Source organism: Coregonus clupeaformis, unplaced genomic scaffold (assembly GCF_020615455.1).
Source record: "Coregonus clupeaformis isolate EN_2021a unplaced genomic scaffold, ASM2061545v1 scaf0141, whole genome shotgun sequence".
Classification (NCBI taxonomy): Eukaryota; Metazoa; Chordata; class Actinopteri; order Salmoniformes; family Salmonidae; genus Coregonus; species Coregonus clupeaformis.
This window is the reverse complement of record NW_025533596.1, coordinates 602501-625140: the sequence shown is the minus strand read 5'-3', so window position 1 is coordinate 625140 and position 22640 is coordinate 602501. Positions and strand designations below refer to the sequence as shown.

At 45.7% G+C, this 22640-nt stretch overlaps 1 protein-coding gene across 1 annotated transcript in view; it reads left to right on the top strand.

Annotated features, from left to right (window-relative positions):
* LOC121548530 (regulator of G-protein signaling 6-like) overlaps positions 1–22640 on the top strand; it is a 146596-nt gene that overhangs the window by 9511 nt on the left and 114445 nt on the right. The window contains exon 2 of the mRNA XM_041859995.1: positions 6123–6285. Within this exon, the coding sequence (XP_041715929.1) occupies positions 6202–6285 (84 nt within the window). The 5' untranslated portion in view covers positions 6123–6201. The remainder of the gene's footprint in view (positions 1–6122; positions 6286–22640) is intronic.

Below are 22640 nucleotides of genomic sequence, written 5' to 3'. Positions count from 1 at the left end.
AGTTATACTGTATTGTACTGTATCAACACTATTCACTAGAGTTATACTGTATTGTACTGTATCATCACTATTCACTAGAGTTATACTGTATCAACAGATGACAATGGATGACAGAGTGCCTTAGGTCCTGATGTGAGTTAAACGGCCCAGTCCACTGTTACAAGACTGCCTCATAGCAGCTCATTGTTAGAAGCTTTACAGTGCCTTCATAAAGTATTCACACCCCTTGACTTTTTCCACATTCTGTTGTGTTACAGACAACATTTTAAATTGATTAAATTGAGATTGTTTTTGGTCACTGGCCTACACACAATACCACATAATGTCAAAGTGGAATGTTTTTTAAAAATTATTATTAATTAAAAATGAAAATCTGTAATGTATTGTGTCAATAAGTATTGAACCCGTTTGTTATGACAAGCCTAAATAAGTTCAGGATAGAAATTTGCTTAACAAGTCACATAAGTTGCATGGACTCACCATATGTGCAATAATAGTGTTTAACATGATTTTTGAATGACTACCTCATCTCTGTACCCCACACATACAATTATCTGTATGGTCCCTCAGTCAAGCAGTGAATTTCAAACAGAGATTCAACCACAAAGACCAGGGAGGTTTTCCAATGCATCGCAAAGAAGGGCACCTATTGGTAGATAGGTAATACACTTTAAAAAAAAGCAGACTTTGAATAACCCTTTGCGCATGGTGAAGTTATTCATTACACTTTGGATGGTGCATCAATTCACCCAGTCACTACAATGATATACTGTAGGTGTCCTTCCTAACTCAGTTGCCGGTGAGGAAGGAAACCGCTCAGGAATTTCACGATGAGGCCAATGGTGACTTTAAAACAGTTACAGAGTTTAATGGCTTTGATAGGAGAAAACTGAGGATGGATCAACAACATTGTAGTTACTCCACAATACTAACCTAATTGACAGAGTTAAAAGAAGGAAGCCTGTACATAATTAAAATATTCCAAAACATGCATCCTGTTTGCAACATGGCACTGAAGTAATACTTCAACAAATGTGGCAAAGCAATTCACTTTTTGTCCTGAATACAAAGTGTTATGTTACTTAACACATTACTGAGTCCCACCCTCCATATTTTCAAGCATAGTGGTGGCTGCACCATGTTATGGGTATGCTTGTAATCGTTAAGGACTTGGGAGTTTTTCAGGATTAAAATAAACGGAATGGAGTTAAGCACAGGCAAAATCCTAGAGGAAAACCTGGTTCAGTCTACTTTCCACCAGACACTGGAGATTAATTCACCTTTCAGCAGTACAATAACCTAAAACACAAGGCCAAATATACACTGGACTTGCTTACCAAGATCACAGAGAATGTTCATGAGTGGCCGAGTTACAGTTTTGACTTAAATCTGCTTGAAAATCTATGGCAAAACCTGAAAATAGTTGTTTAGTAAAGATCAACAACCAATTTGACAGAGCTTGAAGAATTTTGAAAATAATAATGGTCAAATGTTGCACACTCCAAGTGTGGAAAGCTCTTAGAGACTTACCCAGAAAGACTCACAGTTGTAATCACTGACAAAGGTGCTTCTACATAGTATTGAGTCAGGGGTGTGAATACTTACGTAAATTAGATATTTCTGTATTTCATTTTCAATAAATTAGCAAAAATGTCTAAAAACATGTTTACACTTTGTCATTAAGGGGTATTGTGTGTAGATGGGTGAGAGAGAAAAATCTACAATGAACAAAAATATAAACATGAAAAGCGTTGGTCTGATGTTTCATGAGCTGAAATAAAAGATCCCAGAAATGTTCCATACTTTCACGCCCTGACCTGGAGAGACTGTTATTCTCTAGGTAGTTTGGTCAGGGTGTGAAACTCTATGTTAGAATTTCTATGTTTAGGATCTAGAATTGTATTTCTAGGTTTGGCCGGGTGTGATTCCCAATCAGAGGCAGCTGTTGCTCGTTGTCTCTGATTGGGAATCATACTTTAGTAGCCTGGTTGCCCACCTTAGTTGTGGGATCTTGTTTATGTTCCGTGTTAGGCTTGTATGTTTATAGCCTGAGGACTTCACGTTACGTTGTTTCTTGTTTTGTTTATTGAGTTTAATAAACATGTACGCTTTTCACGCTGCACCTTGGTCTGACCCGTCTCTCAACGTTCGTGACAGAAGATCCCACCAAACGAGGACCAAGCAGCGTGGCCAGGAGCGGAAATCCTGGATGGTAAGGAATCTTGGACATGGGAGGAGATCCAGGCTGGGATGGATCGCCGTCCTTGGGAACAGACAGAGGAAGCCCGGGTTAGAGAGGAGCAACGGCAACACAGAAGGCGCCAGCCGAGGAGGAAGCCCGAGAGACAGCCCCAAGAAAAAATGTTGGGGAGGCTAAAAGGGTGGTTGGGGATCGATAGAGAAGAGCCCCGACCACTGCACTCGTGGGGGCTCAAGGAGGAGTCCTCACTGGAGAAGGACTGGGCGCAGAGAGTAAAAGACTGGTACAGTCGGAGATCCGTACCTGCTCCCCGCACCAAGCTAGTGGTGTGTGTTCCCAGTCCAGTACGGCCCGTCCCTACTCCTCGCACCAAACCAGTGGTGCGTGTCGCCAGTCCGGCCCGGCCCGTGCCTGCACCTCGCACCAAGACAGTGGTGCGTGTTCCCAGTCCGGTACGGCCCGTGCCTGCTCCTCGCACCAAACCAGTGGTGCGTGTCGCCAGCCCGGTACGCCCCGTACCTGCTCCCCGCACCAAGCCAGTGGTGTGTGTTCCCAGTCCAGTACGGCCCGTCCCTGCTCCTCGCACCAGACCAGTGGTGCGTGTCCCCAGTCCCCAGTTTCTCTACAATATGCCATTTTAGAGAATTTGGCGGTACTTCCAAACGGCCTCAAAACCATAGACCCCGTGTATGGCGTCATGTGGGCGAGCGGTTTGCAGATGTCAACGTTGTGAACATTGTCCCCCATGGTGGCGGTGGGGTAATGGTATGGGCAGGCATAAACTATGGACAAAAAACACAATTGCATTTTATCGATGGCAATTTGAGACACCGTGACAAGATCCTGAGGCCCATTGTCGTGCCATTCATCCGCCGCCATCACCTCATGTTTCAGCATGATAATGCACAGCCCCCATGTCACAAGGATCTGTACGAAATTTCTGTAAGCTAAAAATGTCCCCGTTCTTCCATGGCCTGCATACTCACCAGACGTGTCACTCATTGAGCTTGTTTGGAAAGCTCTAAATTGACGTGTACGATGACGTGATCCAGTTCCCACCAATATCCAGCAACTTCACACAGCCATTGAAGCGGAGTGGGACAACATTCCACAGTCCCCAATCAACTGTCACGTTGTATATTGATAGAAGACAGGCGCAGGAATACGTAATATTTTTTTTTATTACTCAACCCAAAAGAAGGTACGTCATGGAAAACGACGTGGACGAAGCCCAAAACAAACACGTGTATATATATAACACAGGGATGTAACCCAAACAAAAGAGAGAGGTGTAAACCTCTAAATACAAAGACGGGATGAGACCCGTAATAACAAGAGCACAATACATGGTACTCACAAGACCAACGGACATGGGACAATAATCGACAAGGACAATGGGGAACAGAGGGCACATACACATGAAGTCGGAAGTTTACATACACTTAGGTTGGAGTCATTAAAACTCGTTTTTCAACCACTCCACAAATTTCTTGTTAACAAACAACAGTTTTGGCAAGTCGGTTAGGACATCTGCTTTGTGCATGACACAAGTAATCTTTCCAACAATTGTTTACAGACAGATTATTTCACTTATAATTCACTGTATCACAATTCCAGTGGGTCAGAAGTTTACATACACTAAGTTGACTGTGCCTTTTTACAGCTTGGAAAATTCCAGAAAATGATGTCATGGCTTTAGAAGCTTCTGATAGGCTAATTGACATCATTTGAGTCAATTGGAGGTGTACCTGTGGATATATTTCTAGGCCTTCCTTCAAACTCAGTGCCTCTGCTTGACATCATGGAAAAATCAAAAGAAATCAGTCAAGACCTCAGAAAGAAATAGTAGACCTCCACAAGTCTGGTTCATCCTTCGGAGCAATTTCCAAACGCCTGAAGGTACCACGTTCATCTGTTCAAACAATAGTACGCAAGTATAAACACCATGGGACCACGCAGCCGTCATACCGCTCAGGAAGGAGACACGTTCTGTCTCCTAGAGATGAACGTACATTGGTACGAAAAGTGCAAATCAATCCCAGAACAACAGCAAAGGACCTTGTGAAGATGCTGGAGGAAACAGGTACAAAAGTATCTACATATCTACATCTACATAAGTCCTATTATCTTGGCCAGGTCGCAGTTGTAAATGAGAACTTGTTCTCAACTGGCTTACCTGGTTACCTGGTTAATAAAGGTGAAATAAAAAATAAAATAAAATAAATAAAAATAACCTGAAAGGCCGCTCAGCAAGGAAGAAGCCACTGCTCCAAAACCACCATAAAAAAGCCGACTACGGTTTGCAACTGCACATGGGGACAAATATCGTACTTTTTGGAGAAATGTCCTCTGGTCTGATGAAACAAAAATAGAACTGTTTGGCCATAATGACCATCGTTATGTTTGGAGGAAAAAGGGGGTACTTGCATGCTGAAGAACACCATCCCAACCGTGAAGCACGGGGGTGGCAGCATCATGCTGTGTGGGTGCTTTGCTGCAGGAGGGACTGGTGCACTTCACAAAATAGATGGCATCATGAGGAAGGAAAATTATATGGATATATTAAAGCAACATCTCAAGACATCAGTCAGGAAGTTAAAGCTTGGTTGCAAATGGGTCTTCCAAATGAACAATGACCCCAAGCATACTTCCAAAGTTGTGGCAAAATGGCTTAAGGACAACAAAGTCAAGGTATTGGAGTAGCCTTCACAAACCCTGACCTCAAACCTATAGAAAATGTGTGGGCAGAACTGAAAAAGCGTGTGCGAGCAAGGAGGCCTACAAACCTGACTCAGTTACACCAGCTCTGTCAGGATGAATGGGCCAAAATTCACCCAACTTATTGTGGGAAGCTTGTGGAAGGCTACCCGAAACGTTTGACCCAAGTTAAACAATTGAAAGGCAATGCTACCAAATACTAATTGAGTGTATGTAAACTTCTGACCCACTGTGAATGTGATGAAAGAAATAAAAGCTGAAATAAATCATTCTCTCTACTATTATTCTGACATTTCACATTCTTAAAATAAAGTGGTGATCCTAACTGACCTTAGACAGGGAATTTTTACTAGGATTAAATGTCAGGAATTGTGAAAAACTGAGTTTAAATGTATTTGGCTAAGGTGTAAGTAAACTTCCGACTTCAACTGTATGTACACATACTAATCAGAGGGAATGGGAACCAGGTGTGTGTAATGAGACAAGACAGTCCGGGGGTTGGTGGTAATGAACCAGACCAGTGATGCCTAGTAGGCCGGTGACGTAGACCTCCGGAACTGGTGAACGGAATGAGCAGCAGTACCGGAAGGATCCGTGGCATCAACAGCCTGATCAACTCTATGCGAAGGAAATGTCGCGCTGCATGAGGCAAATGGTGGTCACAGCAAATACTGACTGGTTTTCTGATCCACGCCCCTACTTTTTTAAAAGGTATCTGTGACCAACAGATGCATATCTGTTTCCCAGTCATGTGACATCCATAGATTAGGGCCTAATGAATTTATTTCAATTGTTGCATGTTGCGAGAGAGAGAGAGAGAGAGAGAGAGAGAGAGAGAGAGAGAGAGAGAGAGAGAGAGAGAGAGAGAGAGAGAGAGAGAGAGAGAGAGGAGAGAGAGAGAGAGAGAGAGAGAGAGAGAGAGAGAGAGAGAGAGAGAGAGAGAGAGAGAGAGAGAGAGAGAGAGAGAGAGAGAGAGAGAGAGAGAGAGAGAGAGAGAGAGCGAGCTACAGTGTAATGGCATTGTTTCTATGTTCCTTTTTTCTCCCCCCATCCACTGAGACAGAGGAAAGAGACGGCTATATGAGATGGATCTAATATCTCCAGTAACAGAGAAAAAATAAAACAGGGAGTGAAAGAGGAGAGGAGAGGAGAGGAGAGGAGAGGGCTATGAGATGATCAAATATCTTCTTTCTTCTTTCCCCAGACTCCAGCGACAAGAAGAAGAAAGAGAGCAAAAGAACGAAGGTGAGAGAGAAAAAGAGAAGACATCAGCCAGCTACAGTATGAACCAGTCCAGCCAGGATCAGAGTGGAGTGGGGACAGCAGACCCTGATGAGGACTCTCCCAACATGATCGTCTACAGAAAGGTAGGACAACACTGGTCTTTATAACATGATGTTGTGGAAGGTTGTATGAAGGTAGGACAACACTGGTCTTTATAACATTATGCTGTGGAACGTTGTGTGAAAGGTAGGACAACACTGGTCTTTATATTATTATGATGTGGAAGGTTGTGTGAAAGGTAGGACAACACTGGTCTTTATAACATGATGTTGTGGAAGGTTGTATGAAGGTAGGACAACACTGGTCTTTATAACATTATGCTGTGGAACGTTGTGTGAAAGGTAGGACAACACTGGTCTTTATATTATTATGATGTGGAAGGTTGTGTGAAAGGTAGGACAACACTGGTCTTTATAACATTATGATGTGGAAGGTTGTATGAAAGTAGGACAACACTGGTCTTTATAACATTATACTGTGGAAGGTTGTGTGAAAGGTAGGACAACACTGGTCTTTATAACATGATGTTGTGGAAGGTTGTGTGAAAGGTAGGACAACACTGGTCTTTATAACATGATGTTGTGGAAGGTTGTATGAAAGGTATACACTGGTGTCTCTTACATTATGTTGTGGGCAGTTGTGTAAAGTAACTAGAATTAGAAATACTTTGTTACTGTACTTAAGTTGTTTTTTATGGTATCTGTACTTTACTTTACTATTTATATTTCTGTCGACTTTTACTTCAGTACATAAAAAAAAAAAAAAAAGTATACTTTTACTCTGATACATTTTCCCTGACACCTTCGTTACTCGCTACAAATCAAATCAATCTGAAGCTGGAAGAAAAAAACGAATCATGTTGGAAAAAAGATGCAAGCGATATCGGCGAGTCGGCACACTCATGGGTGAACTTGTTTTGCAATGCAGCAGGCGACGACATGCAGAGTTGATCCAATCCTCATCAGTTTGGGCAAATCCAAGGGTCCTGACGTGTAAACCCCAACCACTGGGAGCCTGTCACTTGCAAAACATTCATCCACTCAGTTGCACTTTGCCCAAGCGTGTCCGAAATCGCACAATCATGTCCGACATCGAACTACCACCACCTCCTGATGAAGACGAACACCCCTTGGCTGTATCTAAAATAAATGTTTTCTTTCCTCGGAATGAAGGATTCATCCTACTGGATGAAATGTCTGTTATGTTTACCAAAAGTTCAGGAAATACTAGCGTTCAAGAACTCACCTTCGAACCTAAAAAACACATTGAGGTAAGCCTACTGTTAGCTTGCTAGCTAGAATAACGTTAGCATGCTAATTAGAATGCTAGCTAACATTAGCTAACCTAGCTTGCCCACATTTGCTAATGCAACAAGCAGTGTTAGTTGATGCTAGCTAATCCTATATACCTAAATAGTTCACTAGCTAGTAGCTACCTACTTTAGCTGGCTAAAATATGCCCAGATTCGGAAGCTTTGTTAGCTAATGCAATCTAACTAAACTGACAGGAGCTAACTAGCTAGCTTGTTAACAACTAACTAGTAGTTTCCGAATCTGGGCACATTTTAGTCAGCTAACGTCAGTCTAGCCAAATACCTTTTCTCTAAACACCTGGTCAAGCTAGCTAGCTAACTAATGTTAGCTTTCGGGTATTAGCTAGCCATTTTATTCATTGTGTTAGTTGATAAAGTTGTTCTTACCTAGCTAATTACTGTTGACTTAAGTTATTGACATAACCTACTAGCTAGATCAATTAACATAGTTTTTTCTCATTGTAATATTAAATGGTGGTCACAAACTCTCACTTAACTAATGTTGTTTATAGCTTTAAAATTAGGATCCTATACCTTAAGTATTTGGTGATGGTAGTTATGTTGCTAAGTAACAGTCTTTCTCTTTTCCTTTTCTTCTTATTTCAGAGAAAGCATCTTAAGAAGTATGGAGAACTGAAGAGAAAGCATGTACACCATCTTAAGAAGTATGGAGAACTGAAGAGAAAGCATGTACGCCATCTTAAGAAGTATGGAGAACTGAAGAGAAAGCATGTACGCCATCTTAAGAAGTATGGAGAACTGAAGAGAAAGCATGTACGCCATCTTAAGAAGTATGGAGAACTGACAGCAAACACACTGAAGAGAAAACATGTCCCTTGACTCCACCATCAAGCAGAGCACATTACTGAAGACAGTGTCTAAAGAATCCATCGACAAAGCTGTGGTGAAGTATGTGGTCCATGGGCTCCAACCATTCGCTGTTGTAGAACAAGAACCGTTCAGAGAGTTTGTCCAGGATCTGCAGCCTAACTCAAAGATATTATCAAGGCCCACACTGCGCTCCAGGATTGATGAAGCCTCCACGGAAATGAAGAAGAAGGTGACTGAGGCCATGAGAGGAGTTGACCACATCGCCGCCACCACAGACTGCTGATCTGCTAGAAGACGGAGCTTCATTGGTGTTACAGCCCACTGGATAGACCCTGACAGTCTCATCAGATGCTCTGCAGCCCTGGCCTGTCAACGGTTGAGAGGATCGCAAACCTTTGATGTGTTGACAGGCGCCCTAAATGACATCCATTCTGAGTTTGAAATCCGGGGTAAGATTGTGAGAACAGCAACAGACAACGGCTCTAACTTCTTGAAAGCTTTCCAAGTTTTTGGAGAAGATGAAAACAACGAGGCAGTGGAAGTAGTGGGTGGTGAAGCAGCTCAGCCAACAAGGCAGTGGGTGGTGAAGCAGCTCAGCCAACGAGGCAGTGGAAGCAGTGGGCGGTGAAGCAGCTCAGCCAACGAGGCAGTGGGTGGTGAAGCAGCTCAGCCAATGAGGCAGTGGAAGCAGTGGGTGGTGAAGCAGCTCAGCCAACGAGGCAGTGGGTGGTGAAGCAGCTCAGCCAATGAGGCAGTGGAAGCAGTGGGTGGTGAAGCAGCTCAGCCAACGAGGCAGTGGAAGCAGTGGGTGGTGAAGCAGCTCAGCCAACGAGGCAGTGGAAGCAGTGGGTGGTGAAGCAGCTCAGCCAACGAGGCAGTGGAAGCAGTGGGTGGTGAAGCAGCTCAGCCAACGAGGCAGTGGAAGCAGTGGGTGGTGAAGCAGCTCAGCCAACGAGGCAGTGGGTGGTGAAGCAGCTCAGCCAACGAGGCAGTGGAAGCAGTGGGCGGTGAAGCAGCTCAGCCAACGAGGCAGTGGGTGGTGAAGCAGCTCAGCCAATGAGGCAGTGGAAGCAGTGGGTGGTGAAGCAGCTCAGCCAACGAGGCAGTGGGTGGTGAAGCAGCTCAGCCAATGAGGCAGTGGAAGCAGTGGGTGGTGAAGCAGCTCAGCCAACGAGGCAGTGGAAGCAGTGGGTGGTGAAGCAGCTCAGCCAACGAGGCAGTGGAAGCAGTGGGTGGTGAAGCAGCTCAGCCAACGAGGCAGTGGAAGCAGTGGGTGGTGAAGCAGCTCAGCCAACGAGGCAGTGGAAGCAGTGGGTGGTGAAGCAGCTCAGCCAACGAGGCAGTGGGTGGTGAAGCAGCTCAGCCAACGAGGCAGTGGAAGCAGTGGGCGGTGAAGCAGCTCAGCCAACGAGGCAGTGGGTGGTGAAGCAGCTCAGCCAATGAGGCAGTGGAAGCAGTGGGTGGTGAAGCAGCTCAGCCAACTAGGCAGTGGGTGGTGAAGCAGCTCAGCCAATGAGGCAGTGGAAGCAGTGGGTGGTGAAGCAGCTCAGCCAACGAGGCAGTGGAAGCAGTGGGTGGTGAAGCAGCTCAGCCAACGAGGCAGTGGAAGCAGTGGGTGGTGAAGCAGCTCAGCCAACGAGGCAGTGGAAGCAGTGGGTGGTGAAGCAGCTCAGCCAACGAGGCAGTGGAAGCAGTGGGTGGTGAAGCAGCTCAGCCAACGAGGCAGTGGAAGCAGTGGGTGGTGAAGCAGCTCAGCCAACGAGGCAGTGGAAGCAGTGGGTGGTGAAGCAGTTCAGCCAACGAGGCAGTGGAAGCAGTGAGTGGTGAAGCAGCTCAGCCAGGACAAGAAGATGGTGAAGAGGAACAAGAGGAGAGTGAAGAAGTGGAGTTTGTTGATGTGGCAAAGATCCTGAATGAAGATGATGGTTTTGAGGGCCAGCTGCCGAAGCACCAGCGCTGTGCTTGCCACCTACCCAACTTAGTATCTTCAGTCGATGCCCTGAAAGCAACATAAAAAAATGTGATGTATAACATTTACTTTTACTTTTTAGTATGATGATTGAGTACTTTTTCCACCACTTGTTGTGGGAAGGTTTTGCCAGTGACCACTAGCCTCTCAACTCAACTAGCATGTTGTGGGAGGGTTTCATAAAGGTTGTGCAGTGGAAACATGCATTGTGTACAACAGGCTTATGACTAAGGTAGGATTACACAGGCTTCCCCCCCCCCTCCTAAATAAGTTCCTTACTGCCTGGCTCTAACTCCAGAAACAGGCATATTTGAGGTGCTGCTGTAACCCCAAAGTGTCAATATGATTAAAACAAAGGGTTAACTCGGAACCTGTGTGTGTCTGTGTGTGTCTGTTTGCGTGTGTGTGTGTGTGTGTGTGTGTGTGTGTGTGTGTGTGTGTGTGTGTGTCTGTTTGCGTGTGTGTGTGTGTGTGTGTGTGTGCGTGTGAACCAAATCTCAAGCTCGCCAGATTTTAACTCAATTTGTTTTCTGAGGGAAACATAATTATTGCGTGTGTGCTGGCCAGCTACTCAACTTGTTTCTGCGTGGGAGCAACGGAATTGAAAAAGGAACTAACGAGTATGGAAAAAAATGAAGGGGGGGGGTTATTAAAAGTGGCACCTGAAAACCGAAAATTATGCCACAGACAGAAAGGGTAATCCAGACACGTCACAGGGGCGATAAAGCCGAAGCATCCATTTAGAACGTTTTCTCACCACCACATGGTAGTGAGAGGAAGTCCAGTTGCAAGTAGTTGCAGAGCATGGAACTAGGTGAAACTGGGCTGACATGCTGCTACATTTCTCATCGTTGTAACATTTGATCTTAATACATTTCTGTTTCCAAAACTAGAATATGTTACTAACACAGTGCACTAGGTTTTATAGACTTGACGCATTGCCAAAGTTTTAAAACATGTTGTTGTTTAGAAGGAGTGCAAGGTCGAATTCAGTTTGTGCACATGTACACTTCACAGAGGATGTGTTCCCAAACGGAAATATGCAAATACATGCTACAACTCGCCAATAGGATCTCGCTAGCTCGTGCTTGGCTTTTGCCCACCTCTTTGCTTGTTCTGCCCACTATGCTTCATTTGCTCCCATTGTAAACGACACAGATGAACTACACTATATATACAAAAGTATGAGGACACCCCTTCAAATTAGTGGACTCGGCTATTTCTGCCCGTTGCTGACAGGTGTATAAAATCGAGCACACAGTCATGCAATCTCCATAGACAAACATTGGCAGTAGAAGAGCTTACTGAAGAGCTCAGTGACTTTCAACGTCGCACCGTTATAGGATGCCACCTTTCCAACACGTCAGTTCGTCAAATTGCTGCCCTGCTAGAGCTTCCCCGGTCAACTGTAAGTGCTGTTATTGTGAAGTGGAAATGTCTAGGAGCAACAACGGCTGGCGAAGTGGTAGGCCACACAAGCTCACAGAACGGTACCGCCGAGTGCTTAAGCGCATGGAGCGTAAAAATTGTCTGTCCACGGTTGCAACACTCATTACCGAGTTCCCAACTGCCTCTGGAAGCAACGTCAGCACAAGAACTGTTCGTCGGGAGCTTCATGAAATGGGTTTCCATGGCCGAGCAGCCGCACACAAGCCTAAGATAACCATGCGCAATGCCAAGCGTCGGCTGGAGTGGTGTAAAGCTCGCCGACTCTGGAGCAGTGGAAACGTGTTCTCTGGAGTGATGAATCACGCTTCACCATCTGGGAGTCCGACGGATGAATCTGGGTTTGGCGGATGCCAGGAGAACGCTACCTGCCCCAATGCATAGTGCCAACTGTAAAGTTTGGTGGAGGAGGAATAATGGTCTGGGGCTGTTTTTCATGGTTCGGGCTAGGCCCCTTAGTTCCAGTGAAGGGAAATCTTAACGCTACAGGATACAATGACATCCTAGATGATTCTGTGCTTCCAACTTTGTGGCAACAGTTTGGTCATGTAGTGTATCTTGGGTTAGTTATCAATATCTTTGATTATACCTAAAGAGGACATTGCCATTGGGTGCAAGGAGTCGCATGAACAGAAATCCCATGCAGCCTTGTTTGCAAGTTGGATCACTGGAATGTAACGTGTAATCTACACCTTGATTAGAATGATAGAAATCCTCATAATTTCGTTTAATGATAAAAAAAATAATAATAATCTATTTCACCTTTATTTAACCAGGTAAGCCAGTTGAGAACAAGTTCTCATTTACAACTGCGACCTGGCCAATATAAAGCAAAGCAGTGCGATAAAAACAACAACAACAACACAGAGTTACATATGGAATAAACAAAACATACAGTCAATAACACAATAGAACATCTATATACAGTGTGTGCAAATGTAGTAAGTTATGGAGGTAAGGCAATAAATAGGCCATAGTGCAAAATAATTACAATTTAGTATTAACACTGGAGTGATAGATGTGCAAGAGATGATGTGCAAAAATAAATAACAATATGGGGATGAGGTAGTTGGGTGGGCTAATTACAGATGGGCTGTGTACAGGTGCAGTGATCGGTAAGGTGCTCTGACAACTGATGCTTAAAGTTAGTGAGGGAGATAAGAGTCTCCAGCTTCAGAGATTTTTGCAGTTAATTCCAGTCATTAGCAGCAGAGAACTGGAAGGAATGGTGGCCAAAGGAGGTGTTGGCTTTGGGGATGACCAGTGAGATATACCTGCTGGAGCGCATACTACGGGTGGGTGTTGCTATGGTGACCAATGAGCTAAGATACAGTGGGGGAAAAAAGTATTTAGTCAGCCACCAATTGTGCAAGTTCTCCCACTTAAAAAGATGAGAGAGGCCTGTAATTTTCATCATAGGTACACGTCAACTATGAAAATCACATTGTAGGATTTTTTATGAATTTATTTGCAAATTATGGTGGAAAATAAGTATTTGGTCACCTACAAACAAGCAAGATTTCTGGCTCTCACAGACCTGTAACTTCTTCTTTAAGAGACTCCTCTGTCCTCCACTCGTTACCTGTATTAATGGCACCTGTTTGAACTTGTTATCAGTATAAAAGACACCTGTCCACAACCTCAAACAGTCACACTCCAAACTCCACTATGGCCAAGACCAAAGAGCTGTCAAAGGACACCAGAAACAAAATTGTAGACCTGCACCAGGCTGGGAAGATTGAATCTGCAATAGGTAAGCAGCTTGGTTTGAAGAAATCAACTGTGGGCGCAATTATTTGGAAATGGAAGACATACAAGACCACTGATAATCTCCCTCGATCTGGGGCTCCACGCAAGATCTCACCCCGTGGGGTCAAAATGATCACAAGAACGGTGAGCAAAAATCCCAGAACCACACGGGGGGACCTAGTGAATGACCTGCAGAGAGCTGGGACCAAAGTAACAAAGCCTACCATCAGTAACACACTACGCCGCCAGGGACTCAAATCCTGCAGTGCAAGACGTGTCCCCCTGCTTAAGCCAGTACATGTCCAGGCCCGTCTGAAGTTTGCCAGAGTGCATTTGGATGATCCAGAAGAGGATTGGGAGAATGTCATATGGTCAGATGAAACCAAAATAGAACTTTTTGGTAAAAACTCAACTCGTCGTGTTTGGAGGACAAAGAATGCTGAGTTGCATACAAAGAACACCATACCTACTGTGAAGCATGGGGGTGGAAACATCATGCTTTGGGGCTGTTTTTCTGCAAAGGGACCAGGACGACTGATCCGTGTAAAGGAAAGAATGAATGGGGCCATGTATCGTGAGATTTTGAGTGAAAACCTCCTTCCATCAACAAGGGCATTGAAGATGAAACGTGACTGGGTCTTTCAGCATGACAATGATCCCAAACACACCGCCCGGGCAACGAAGGAGTGGCTTCGTAAGAAGCATTTCAAGGTCCTGGAGTGGCCCAGATCTCAACCCCATAGAAAATCTTTGGAGGGAGTTGAAAGTCTGTGTTGCCCAGCGACAGCCCCAAAACATCACTGCTCTAGAGGAGATCTGCATGGAGGAATGGGCCAAAATACCAGCAACAGTGTGTGAAAACCTTGTGAAGACTTACAGAAAACGTTTGACCTGTGTCATTGCCAACAAAGGGTATATAACAAATTATTGAGAAACTTTTGTTATTGACCAAATACTTATTTTCCACCATAATTTGCAAATAAATTCATAAAAAATCCTACAATGTGATTTTTTGGATAATTTTTTCTAATTTTGTCTGTCATAGTTGACATGTACCTATGATGAAAATTACAGGCCTCTCTCATCTATTTAAGTGGGGGAACTTGCACAATTGGTGGCTGACTAAATACTTTTTTCCCCACTGTATTAAGGAGTACATGTACAGTGGGGAGAACAAGTATTTGATACACTGCCGATTTTGCAGGTTTTCCTACTTACAAAGCATGTAGAGATCTGTAATTTTTATCATAGGTACAATTCAACTGTGAGAGACGGAATCTAAAACAAATATCCAGGAAATCACATTGTATGATTTTTAAGTAATTAATTTGCATTTTTTTGCATGACATAAGTATTTGATCACCTACCAACCAGTAAGAATTCCGGCTCTCACAGACCTGTTAGTTTTTCTTTAAGAAGCCCTCCTGTTCTCCACTCATTACCTGTATTAACTGCACCTGTTTGAACTTGTTACCTGTATAAAAGACACCTGTCCACACACTCAATCAAACAGACTCCAACCTCTCCACAATGGCCAAGACCAGAGAGCTGTGTAAGGACATCAGGGATAAAATTGTAGACCTGCACAAGGCTGGGATGGGCTACAGGACAATAGGCAAGCAGCTTGGTGAGAAGGCAACAACTGTTGGCGCAATTATTAGAAAATGGAAGAAGTTCAAGATGACGGTCAATCACCCTCGGTCTGGGGCTCCATGCAAGGTCTCACCTCGTGGGGCATCAATGATCATGAGGAAGGTGAGGGATCAGCCCAGAACTACACGGCAGGACCTGGTCAATAACGTGAAGAGAGCTGGGACCACAGTCTCAAAGAAAACCATTAGTAACACACTACGCCGTCATGGATTAAAATCCTGCAGCGCACGCAAGGTCCCCCTGCTCAAGCCAGCGCATGTCCAGGCCCGTCTGAAGTTTGCCAATGACCATCTGGATGATCCAGAGGAGGAATGGGAGAAGGTCACGTGGTCTGATGAGACAAAAATAAAGCTTTTTGGTCTAAACTCCACTCGCCGTGTTTGGAGGAAGAAGGAGGATGAGTACAACCCCAAGAACACCATCCCAACCGTGAAGCATGGAGGTGGAAACATCATTCTTTGGGGATGCTTTTCTGCAAAGGGGACAGGACGACTGCACCGTATTGAGGGGAGGATGGATGGGGCCATGTATCGCGAGATCTTGGCCAACAACCTCCTTCCCTCAGTAAGATCATTGAATATGGGTCGTGGCTGGGTCTTCCAGCATGACAATGACCCGGAACACACAGCCAGGGCAACTAAGGAGTGGCTCCGTAAGAAGCATCTCAAGGTCCTGGAGTGGCCTAGCCAGTCTCCAGACCTGAACCCAATAGAAAATCTTTGGAGGGAGCTGAAAGTCCTTATTGCCCAGCGACAGCCCCGAAACCTGAAGGATCTGGAGAAGGTCTGTATGGAGGAGTGGGCCAAAATCCCTGCTGAAGTGTGTGCAAACCTGGTCAAGACCTACAGGAAACGTATGATCTCTGTAATTGTAAACAAAGGTTTCTGTACCAAATATTAAGTTCTGCTTTTCTGATGTATCAAATACTTATGTCATGCAATAAAATGCAAATTAATTACTTAAAAATCATACAATGTGATTTTCTGGATTTTTGATTTTGATTCCGTCTCTCACAGTTGAAGTGTACCTATGATAAAAATTACAGACCTCTACATGCTTTGTAAGTAGGAAAACCTGCAAAATCGGCAGTGTATCAAATACTTGTTCTCCCCACTGTATATATCATCAGGTATATTGAGCAGTAAAAATCTGTCCTACCTCAACTTTAAAGGTATCATCTATAGAAGATGTTGCTAATTGTAAAAAAAAATAGTTTGTATACATTGAAAATTAATTTAACAGAATCCTTCGTTTTGGGCTAACAAACTTTAAATATCAACTTGTTTTCATAGGTGTGGAGGTGTGCTCCTTTTCTGTGCAAAGAGGTTATTTCTGGACAATATTTCTGGCCCTTTTTGACCCTTTTTGGCTCAAGAGCACTGGCAAATCTTCCATAATGTAACTTTAAAGTTATGATTGGAACAAATGGCTTGTGTAACTCCATCTGGAGAGAAACTCAGAAGTATACCATCATGTTTCACCTTGAGAGATCTTCTCCTGTGACGTCAAAAAAAATTATAGCCACAAAATACATTATTGTTGGAACAATGGCTGCTAGTTAGGAGCTGTGTGTGTGTGTGTGTGTGTGTGTGTGTGTGTGTGTGTGTGTGTGTGTGTGTGTGTGTGTGTGTGTGTGTGTGTGTGTGTGTGTGTGTGTGTGTAGGATGTAGGATGTAGGTGGAGGAAGATATGTTTGTGCCAATATAACTTGTGATTAGAGGAGAATAAAGCTAAGGTAGGACCGAGCCATGTGGTACATGTTATAAAGTGTCATTGAGAATTGCTATAGGTGGGTGGATGAGATGAGAGTTGTACTGAGGAGGAAGGTTGAGGTGTGTGTGTGTGTGTGTCTGTGTGTGTGTGTGCATACGTGCGTGTCCGTGTGCATGTCTTTGTGTGTGTGCGTGTGTGCATTTGCTTAGCCAGCTAAAATGAGATATTACAATGAACCTCAAAGAGAAGGACAGATCATCTTATTTCCATCTCCACTGGGCAAAGACAAAGACATTCAGAATCAAAATATAAACACACTCCCTGATAAAATCGTTGCGCCACGGAGCCAGCTAGGGTCTGCCTGTTAGTTAATTGGCATATTTGGCCCTCATCTGCGAGGTATTAATATTTACAGATACACCTGCTGATATTATTGTGCTAATATTGCTGATGCATCCCAGCATGACTGCACCTGTTTTTAATCTAGCCATAACGCTAGCTTGGCTCACTGAAACTCTCAAACTGCACACGAAAACGGCCTGTTCTCTCTAAAGAAAACTCCATCTTGGCTCTCCAAAACGAATTTCAAACTAAACGTCAACATTTCCTGTCTTCTGTTTCTGTTTTGGAGAAGGGACTGAAGGTGGTACGACCACTGATGGTGTGTTTGTGGGGTGAGACTGTTCCTATCCTTCCAGAGAGCACAGCTGAATTATTATTGTGCACTGTCGTGGCATGAATCCAAATGTGTGTGTTTTGGCTGTAGAAAAGCAATGTTATTTTGGTCTTAGTGTAGCCGGCTTCGCTTCAATAAGACTGTTAGATGTTTAAAGCCAGGGCTGGTGTTGTGCAGGGGTGGTATAGAGGTGGTATAGGGGTGTAGGTCCGAGGGGCTCGGGTGGTATAGGGGTGGTATAGAGGTGGTATATGGGTGTAGGTCTGAGGGGCTCGGGAGGTATAGGGGTGGAATAGGGGTGGTATAGGGGTGTAGGTCCGAGGGGCTCTGGGTGGTATAGGGGTGGTATATGGGTGGTATAGGGGTGTAGGTTTGAGGGGCTCGGGGTGGTATAGGGGTGTAGGTTTGAGGGGCTCGGGTGGTATAGGGGTGGTATATGGGTGGTATAGGGGTGTAGGTCTGAGGGGCTCGGGGTGGTATAGGGGTGTAGGTTTGAGGGGCTCGGGTGGTATAGGGGTGGTATATGGGTGGTATAGGGGTGTAGGTTTGAGGGGCTCGGGGTGGTATAGGGGTGGTATATGGGTGGTATAGGGTTGTAGGTCAGAGGGGCTCAGGGTGGTATAGGGTTGGGATATGGGTGGTATAGGGTTGTAGGTCAGAGGGGCTCAGGGTGGTATAGGGGTGGTATAGGGGTGGTATAGGGGTGGTATAGGGGTGTAGGTCTGAGGGGCTCTGGGTGGTATAGGGGTGTAGGTCTGAGAGGCTCGGGGTGGTATAGGGGTGGTATAGGGGTGGGATATGGGTGGTATAGGGGTGGTATATGGGTGTAGGTCTGAGGGGCTCTGGGTGGTATATGGGTGGTATAGGGGTGTAGGTCTGAGAGGCTCGGGATGGTATAGGGGTGGTATAGGGGTGGTATAGGGGTGTAGGTCCGAGGTGCTCAGGGTGGTATAGGGGTATAGATCTGAGGGGCTCGGGGTGCTATAGGGGTGTAGGTCTGAGGGGCTCGGAGTTGTATACTGGTGGTATATGGGTGGTATAGGTCCGAGGGGCTCGGGGTGGTATAGGGGTGTAGGTTTGAGGGGCTCGGGTGGTATAGGGGTGGTATATGGGTGGTATAGGGGTGGGATATGGGTGCTATAGGGGTGGTATAGGGGTGTAGGTTTGAGTGGCTCGGGTGGTATAGGGGTGGTATATGGGTGGTATAGGGTTGTAGGTCCGAGGGGCTCAGGGTGGTATAGGGGTGGTATAGGGGTGAGATCTGAGGGGCTCGGGGTGGTATAGGGGTGGTATAGGGGTGGTATAGGGGTGTAGGTCCGAGGGGCTCAGGGTGGTATAGGGGTGGTATAGGGGTGTAGGTTGAGGGGCTCGGGGTGGTATAGGGGTGGTATAGGGGTGTAGATCTGAGGGGCTCGGGGTGGTATAGGGGTGGTATAGGGGTGGTATAGGGGTGTAGGTCTGAGGGGCTCGGGAGGTATAGGGGTGGAATAGGGGTGGTATAGGGGTGTAGGTCCGAGGGGCTCTGGGTGGTATAGGGGTGGTATATGGGTGGTATAGGGGTGTAGGTTTGAGGGGCTCGGGGTGGTATAGGGGTGTAGGTTTGAGGGGCTTGGGTGGTATAGGGGTGGTATATGGGTGGTATAGGGGTGTAGGTCTGAGGGGCTCGGGGTGGTATAGGGGTGTAGGTTTGAGGGGCTCGGGTGGTATAGGGGTGGTATAGGGGTGTAGGTTTGAGGGGCTCGGGGTGGTATAGGGGTGGGATATGGGTGGTATATTGTTGTAGGTCAGAGGGGCTCAGGGTGGTATAGGGGTGGTATAGGGGTGGTATAGGGGTGTAGGTCTGAGGGGCTCTGGGTGGTATATGGGTGGTATAGGGGTGTAGGTCTGAGAGGCTCGGGGTGGTATAGGGGTGGTATAGGGGTGGGATATGGGTGGTATAGGGGTGGTATATGGGTGTAGGTCTGAGGGGCTCTGGGTGGTATATGGGTGGTATAGGGGTGTAGGTCTGAGAGGCTCGGGATGGTATAGGGGTGGTATAGGGGTGGTATAGGGGTGGGATATGGGTGGTATAGGGGTGTAGGTCTGAGGTGCTCAGGGTTGTATAGGGGTGGGATATGGGTGGTATAGGGGTGTAGGTCTGAGGTGCTCGGGGTGGTATAGGGGTGTGATATGGGTGGTATAGGGGTGGGATATGGGTGGTATTGGGGTGGGATATGGGTGGTATAGGGGTGTAGGTCTGAGGTGCTCGGGGTGGTATAGGGGTGGGATATGGGTGGTATTGGGGTGGGATATGGGTGGTATAGGGGTGTAGGTCTGTGGTGCTCGGGGTGGTATAGGGGTGGGATATGGGTGGTATAGGGGTGGGATATGGGTGGTATAGGGGTGGGATATGGGTGGTATTGGGGTGGGATATGGGTGGTATAGGGGTGTAGGTCTGAGGTGCTCGGGGTGGTGTGTGCGCGTCAGGGTGTTCTGGGTATTGTAGGCCTCAGTGCTACACGTCAGCTTATGATTAATGAATGTGAACTTTAACCAGGCACACACTCCCCACTGCATTGCAGACCTACCACTCACACACACGTTGCTTTCACACGCCATTCTACTTCTTCTGCTCACACACATCAACTTCTAGTAGCATCTTTCTTTAAATATTTCTCTCTTTCTCCCCACTCCCCCTTACTCTCTCTCTCCACTATCTGGTAAAGTCTCTCTACTTCCTTCCTTAATACACTTATAAGCCATAATACAAAATAATGTTACTTAATTTAGTTCCTTTCTGCAGAATGCTAACTTTAACTGGAACAACTGTCAACATCCTAGATTCAACATCCTAGATTCAACATCCTAGATTCAACATCCTAGATTCAACATCCTAGATTTAACATCCTAGATTTAACATCCTAGAGGTCATTATTATTTTTGATTGACGCAATGGAACATTGGGCTCCATCCTGCTTTCAGAGACCAAGCGGTATGAGACAGGGAGAGAGAGAGAGAGACAGAGGACTGTGAGAGATCGAGACAGGGCGAGAGAGAGCAGAGAGAGTGGTAGGAGACAGACATATTAGAGAAAGAGACAGAGAGAGAGAGAGACACAACGATACGAGACAGAGGGAGATTGTAGCACTGTAGCAGCAGAGTAGACCGGCTTCAGCTCCTGTGTCAACCCTTATCTCCTCTCTGAGACCCTCCTCTCCTTAGCTGAACACGTCTCTGAGTACACCGCCCAGTGCCGTATCAGCCCCTCTCTTAGCATTGCGCCTTAATGTCTCCTATAAACGCTGGCGCCCGGCGGCCTGCATCGTGACGAGAGAGGAGGGACGTGTCGTGAGGAAAGGGCAGAGAGGTAGAGATGACACGAGTCACGCGAGGTCTCACTCTCTCTTCCTCTCCTCTCTTCCTCCTCTCCACTCCCCAGGCTTGTTCACAGGGTTTGACTTGTTCTTGCATAGTGTGTGTGCTTTGCGTCTGTCTGAATAAACTACATTATCAGTAGGTGGAGGCTGTGTTAACACAGACCAGGTGTGTGGGTCTAACCTGTAAACCTGTAAACCTGTTAACCTGTTAGCCTGTTAGTCTCTTAGCCTGGAAGGGATTGGACTGAGATTGAGGTTATTACAGTTCTGCCCTTGGCATTTAAGCTGTGTGCCGGCCAAAGCAGCAGCAACCAGCAAGCCAGCCTACCAGTCAGCATCAGCAGCCAACCAGCATCAGCAGCCAGCCAGCCAGCCAGGCAGCATCGCCAGCCAGCCTCTGCAGGTTGAGGCGGTGTGTGGTGTGTATGCGCAAGTCTGTGTGTGTGAGAGAGAGAGAGAGTGAGAGAGAGAGAGAGAGTTCAGAGAGATAGAGAGTGTTCAGAGAGAGAGAGAGAGAGTGAGAGAGAGAGAGAGAGAGATAGAGTGCAGAGAGAGAGAGAGAGAGAGAGAGAGAGAGAGAGAGTGAGAGAGAGAGTTCAGAGAGAGAGAGTGTTCAGAGAGAGAGATAGAGAGTGTTCAGAGAGAGAGAGATAGATAGTTCAGAGAGAGAGAGAGAGAGAGTTCAGAGAGATAGAGAGTGTTCAGAGAGAGAGAGAGAGAGAGTTCAGAGAGAGGGAGAGAGAGAGTGTTCAGAGAGAGAGAGAGAGAGTGTTCAGAGAGATAGAGAGTGTTCAGAGAGAGAGAGAGAGAGAGTTCAGAGAGAGAGTTCAGAGAGATAGAGAGAGAGAGAGTGTTCAGAGAGATAGAGAGAGATAGAGAGAGTGTTCAGAGAGAGAGAGAGTGTTCAGAGAGATAGAGAGAGTGTTCAGAGAGACAGAGAAAGCAAGTCAGACAGTGAAAGAGGAAGATTGAGGCTCTAGGAAGATATTTGTAAAGCTAATTTCTCCTCAAGATTGAAGAGGTGTTTACTCCATCCAGAGCCCAATCGATTGTATAGATCCTCTTACCAACTGGTCTCATCTCCATTCATCACCATGGTCTGTCAGACTAGCAGTTCATCATGGGACTGGAACAGATCCTTTTCCCATTATTTGGTCTCTCCTCTTTCTCTGTTTCTCTCCCTTTCTCTTTGTCTTTACATTTGATCCTCTCTCTGTTTCTCTCCATCTGTCTCCCTCTTTCTCGTACAAGATCACTGTCATTCTCCACCACCTCATTTTTGCTTTCTCTCTTTTGATCGTTCTTTCTCTCCCGACTTTCCCTCACCCATACCATCACACATTTCTGCCTTTGGAGAGGGAGGAGAGAATTTCATTATCCCATTTTCACAGGTGAACCTTTTCTGCCTCCAGAGCCTTTTATTCTCATCAAGACGCGCCTGATTAAACTGAGTCTGAGTCCCAAATGGTACCCTATTCCCTATATAATGCACTACTTTTGACCAGGACCCATAAGGCCTATAGTGCACTATGTAAGGAATAGGGTGCCATTTGGAACGTAACCTCTCTCTCCTTTTCTGACTTTCCTTCACACCTTTTCTCTGCCTTAATGTGTGGGTTGCTTGAGAACCAAGCAGACTTTTCTACAGTAAATAGGAAAATTACTGAAAACAAAATAATTCAACACTCAATAATATTTATTGCACTTTTATATGTACCTGTGATGTACATAAA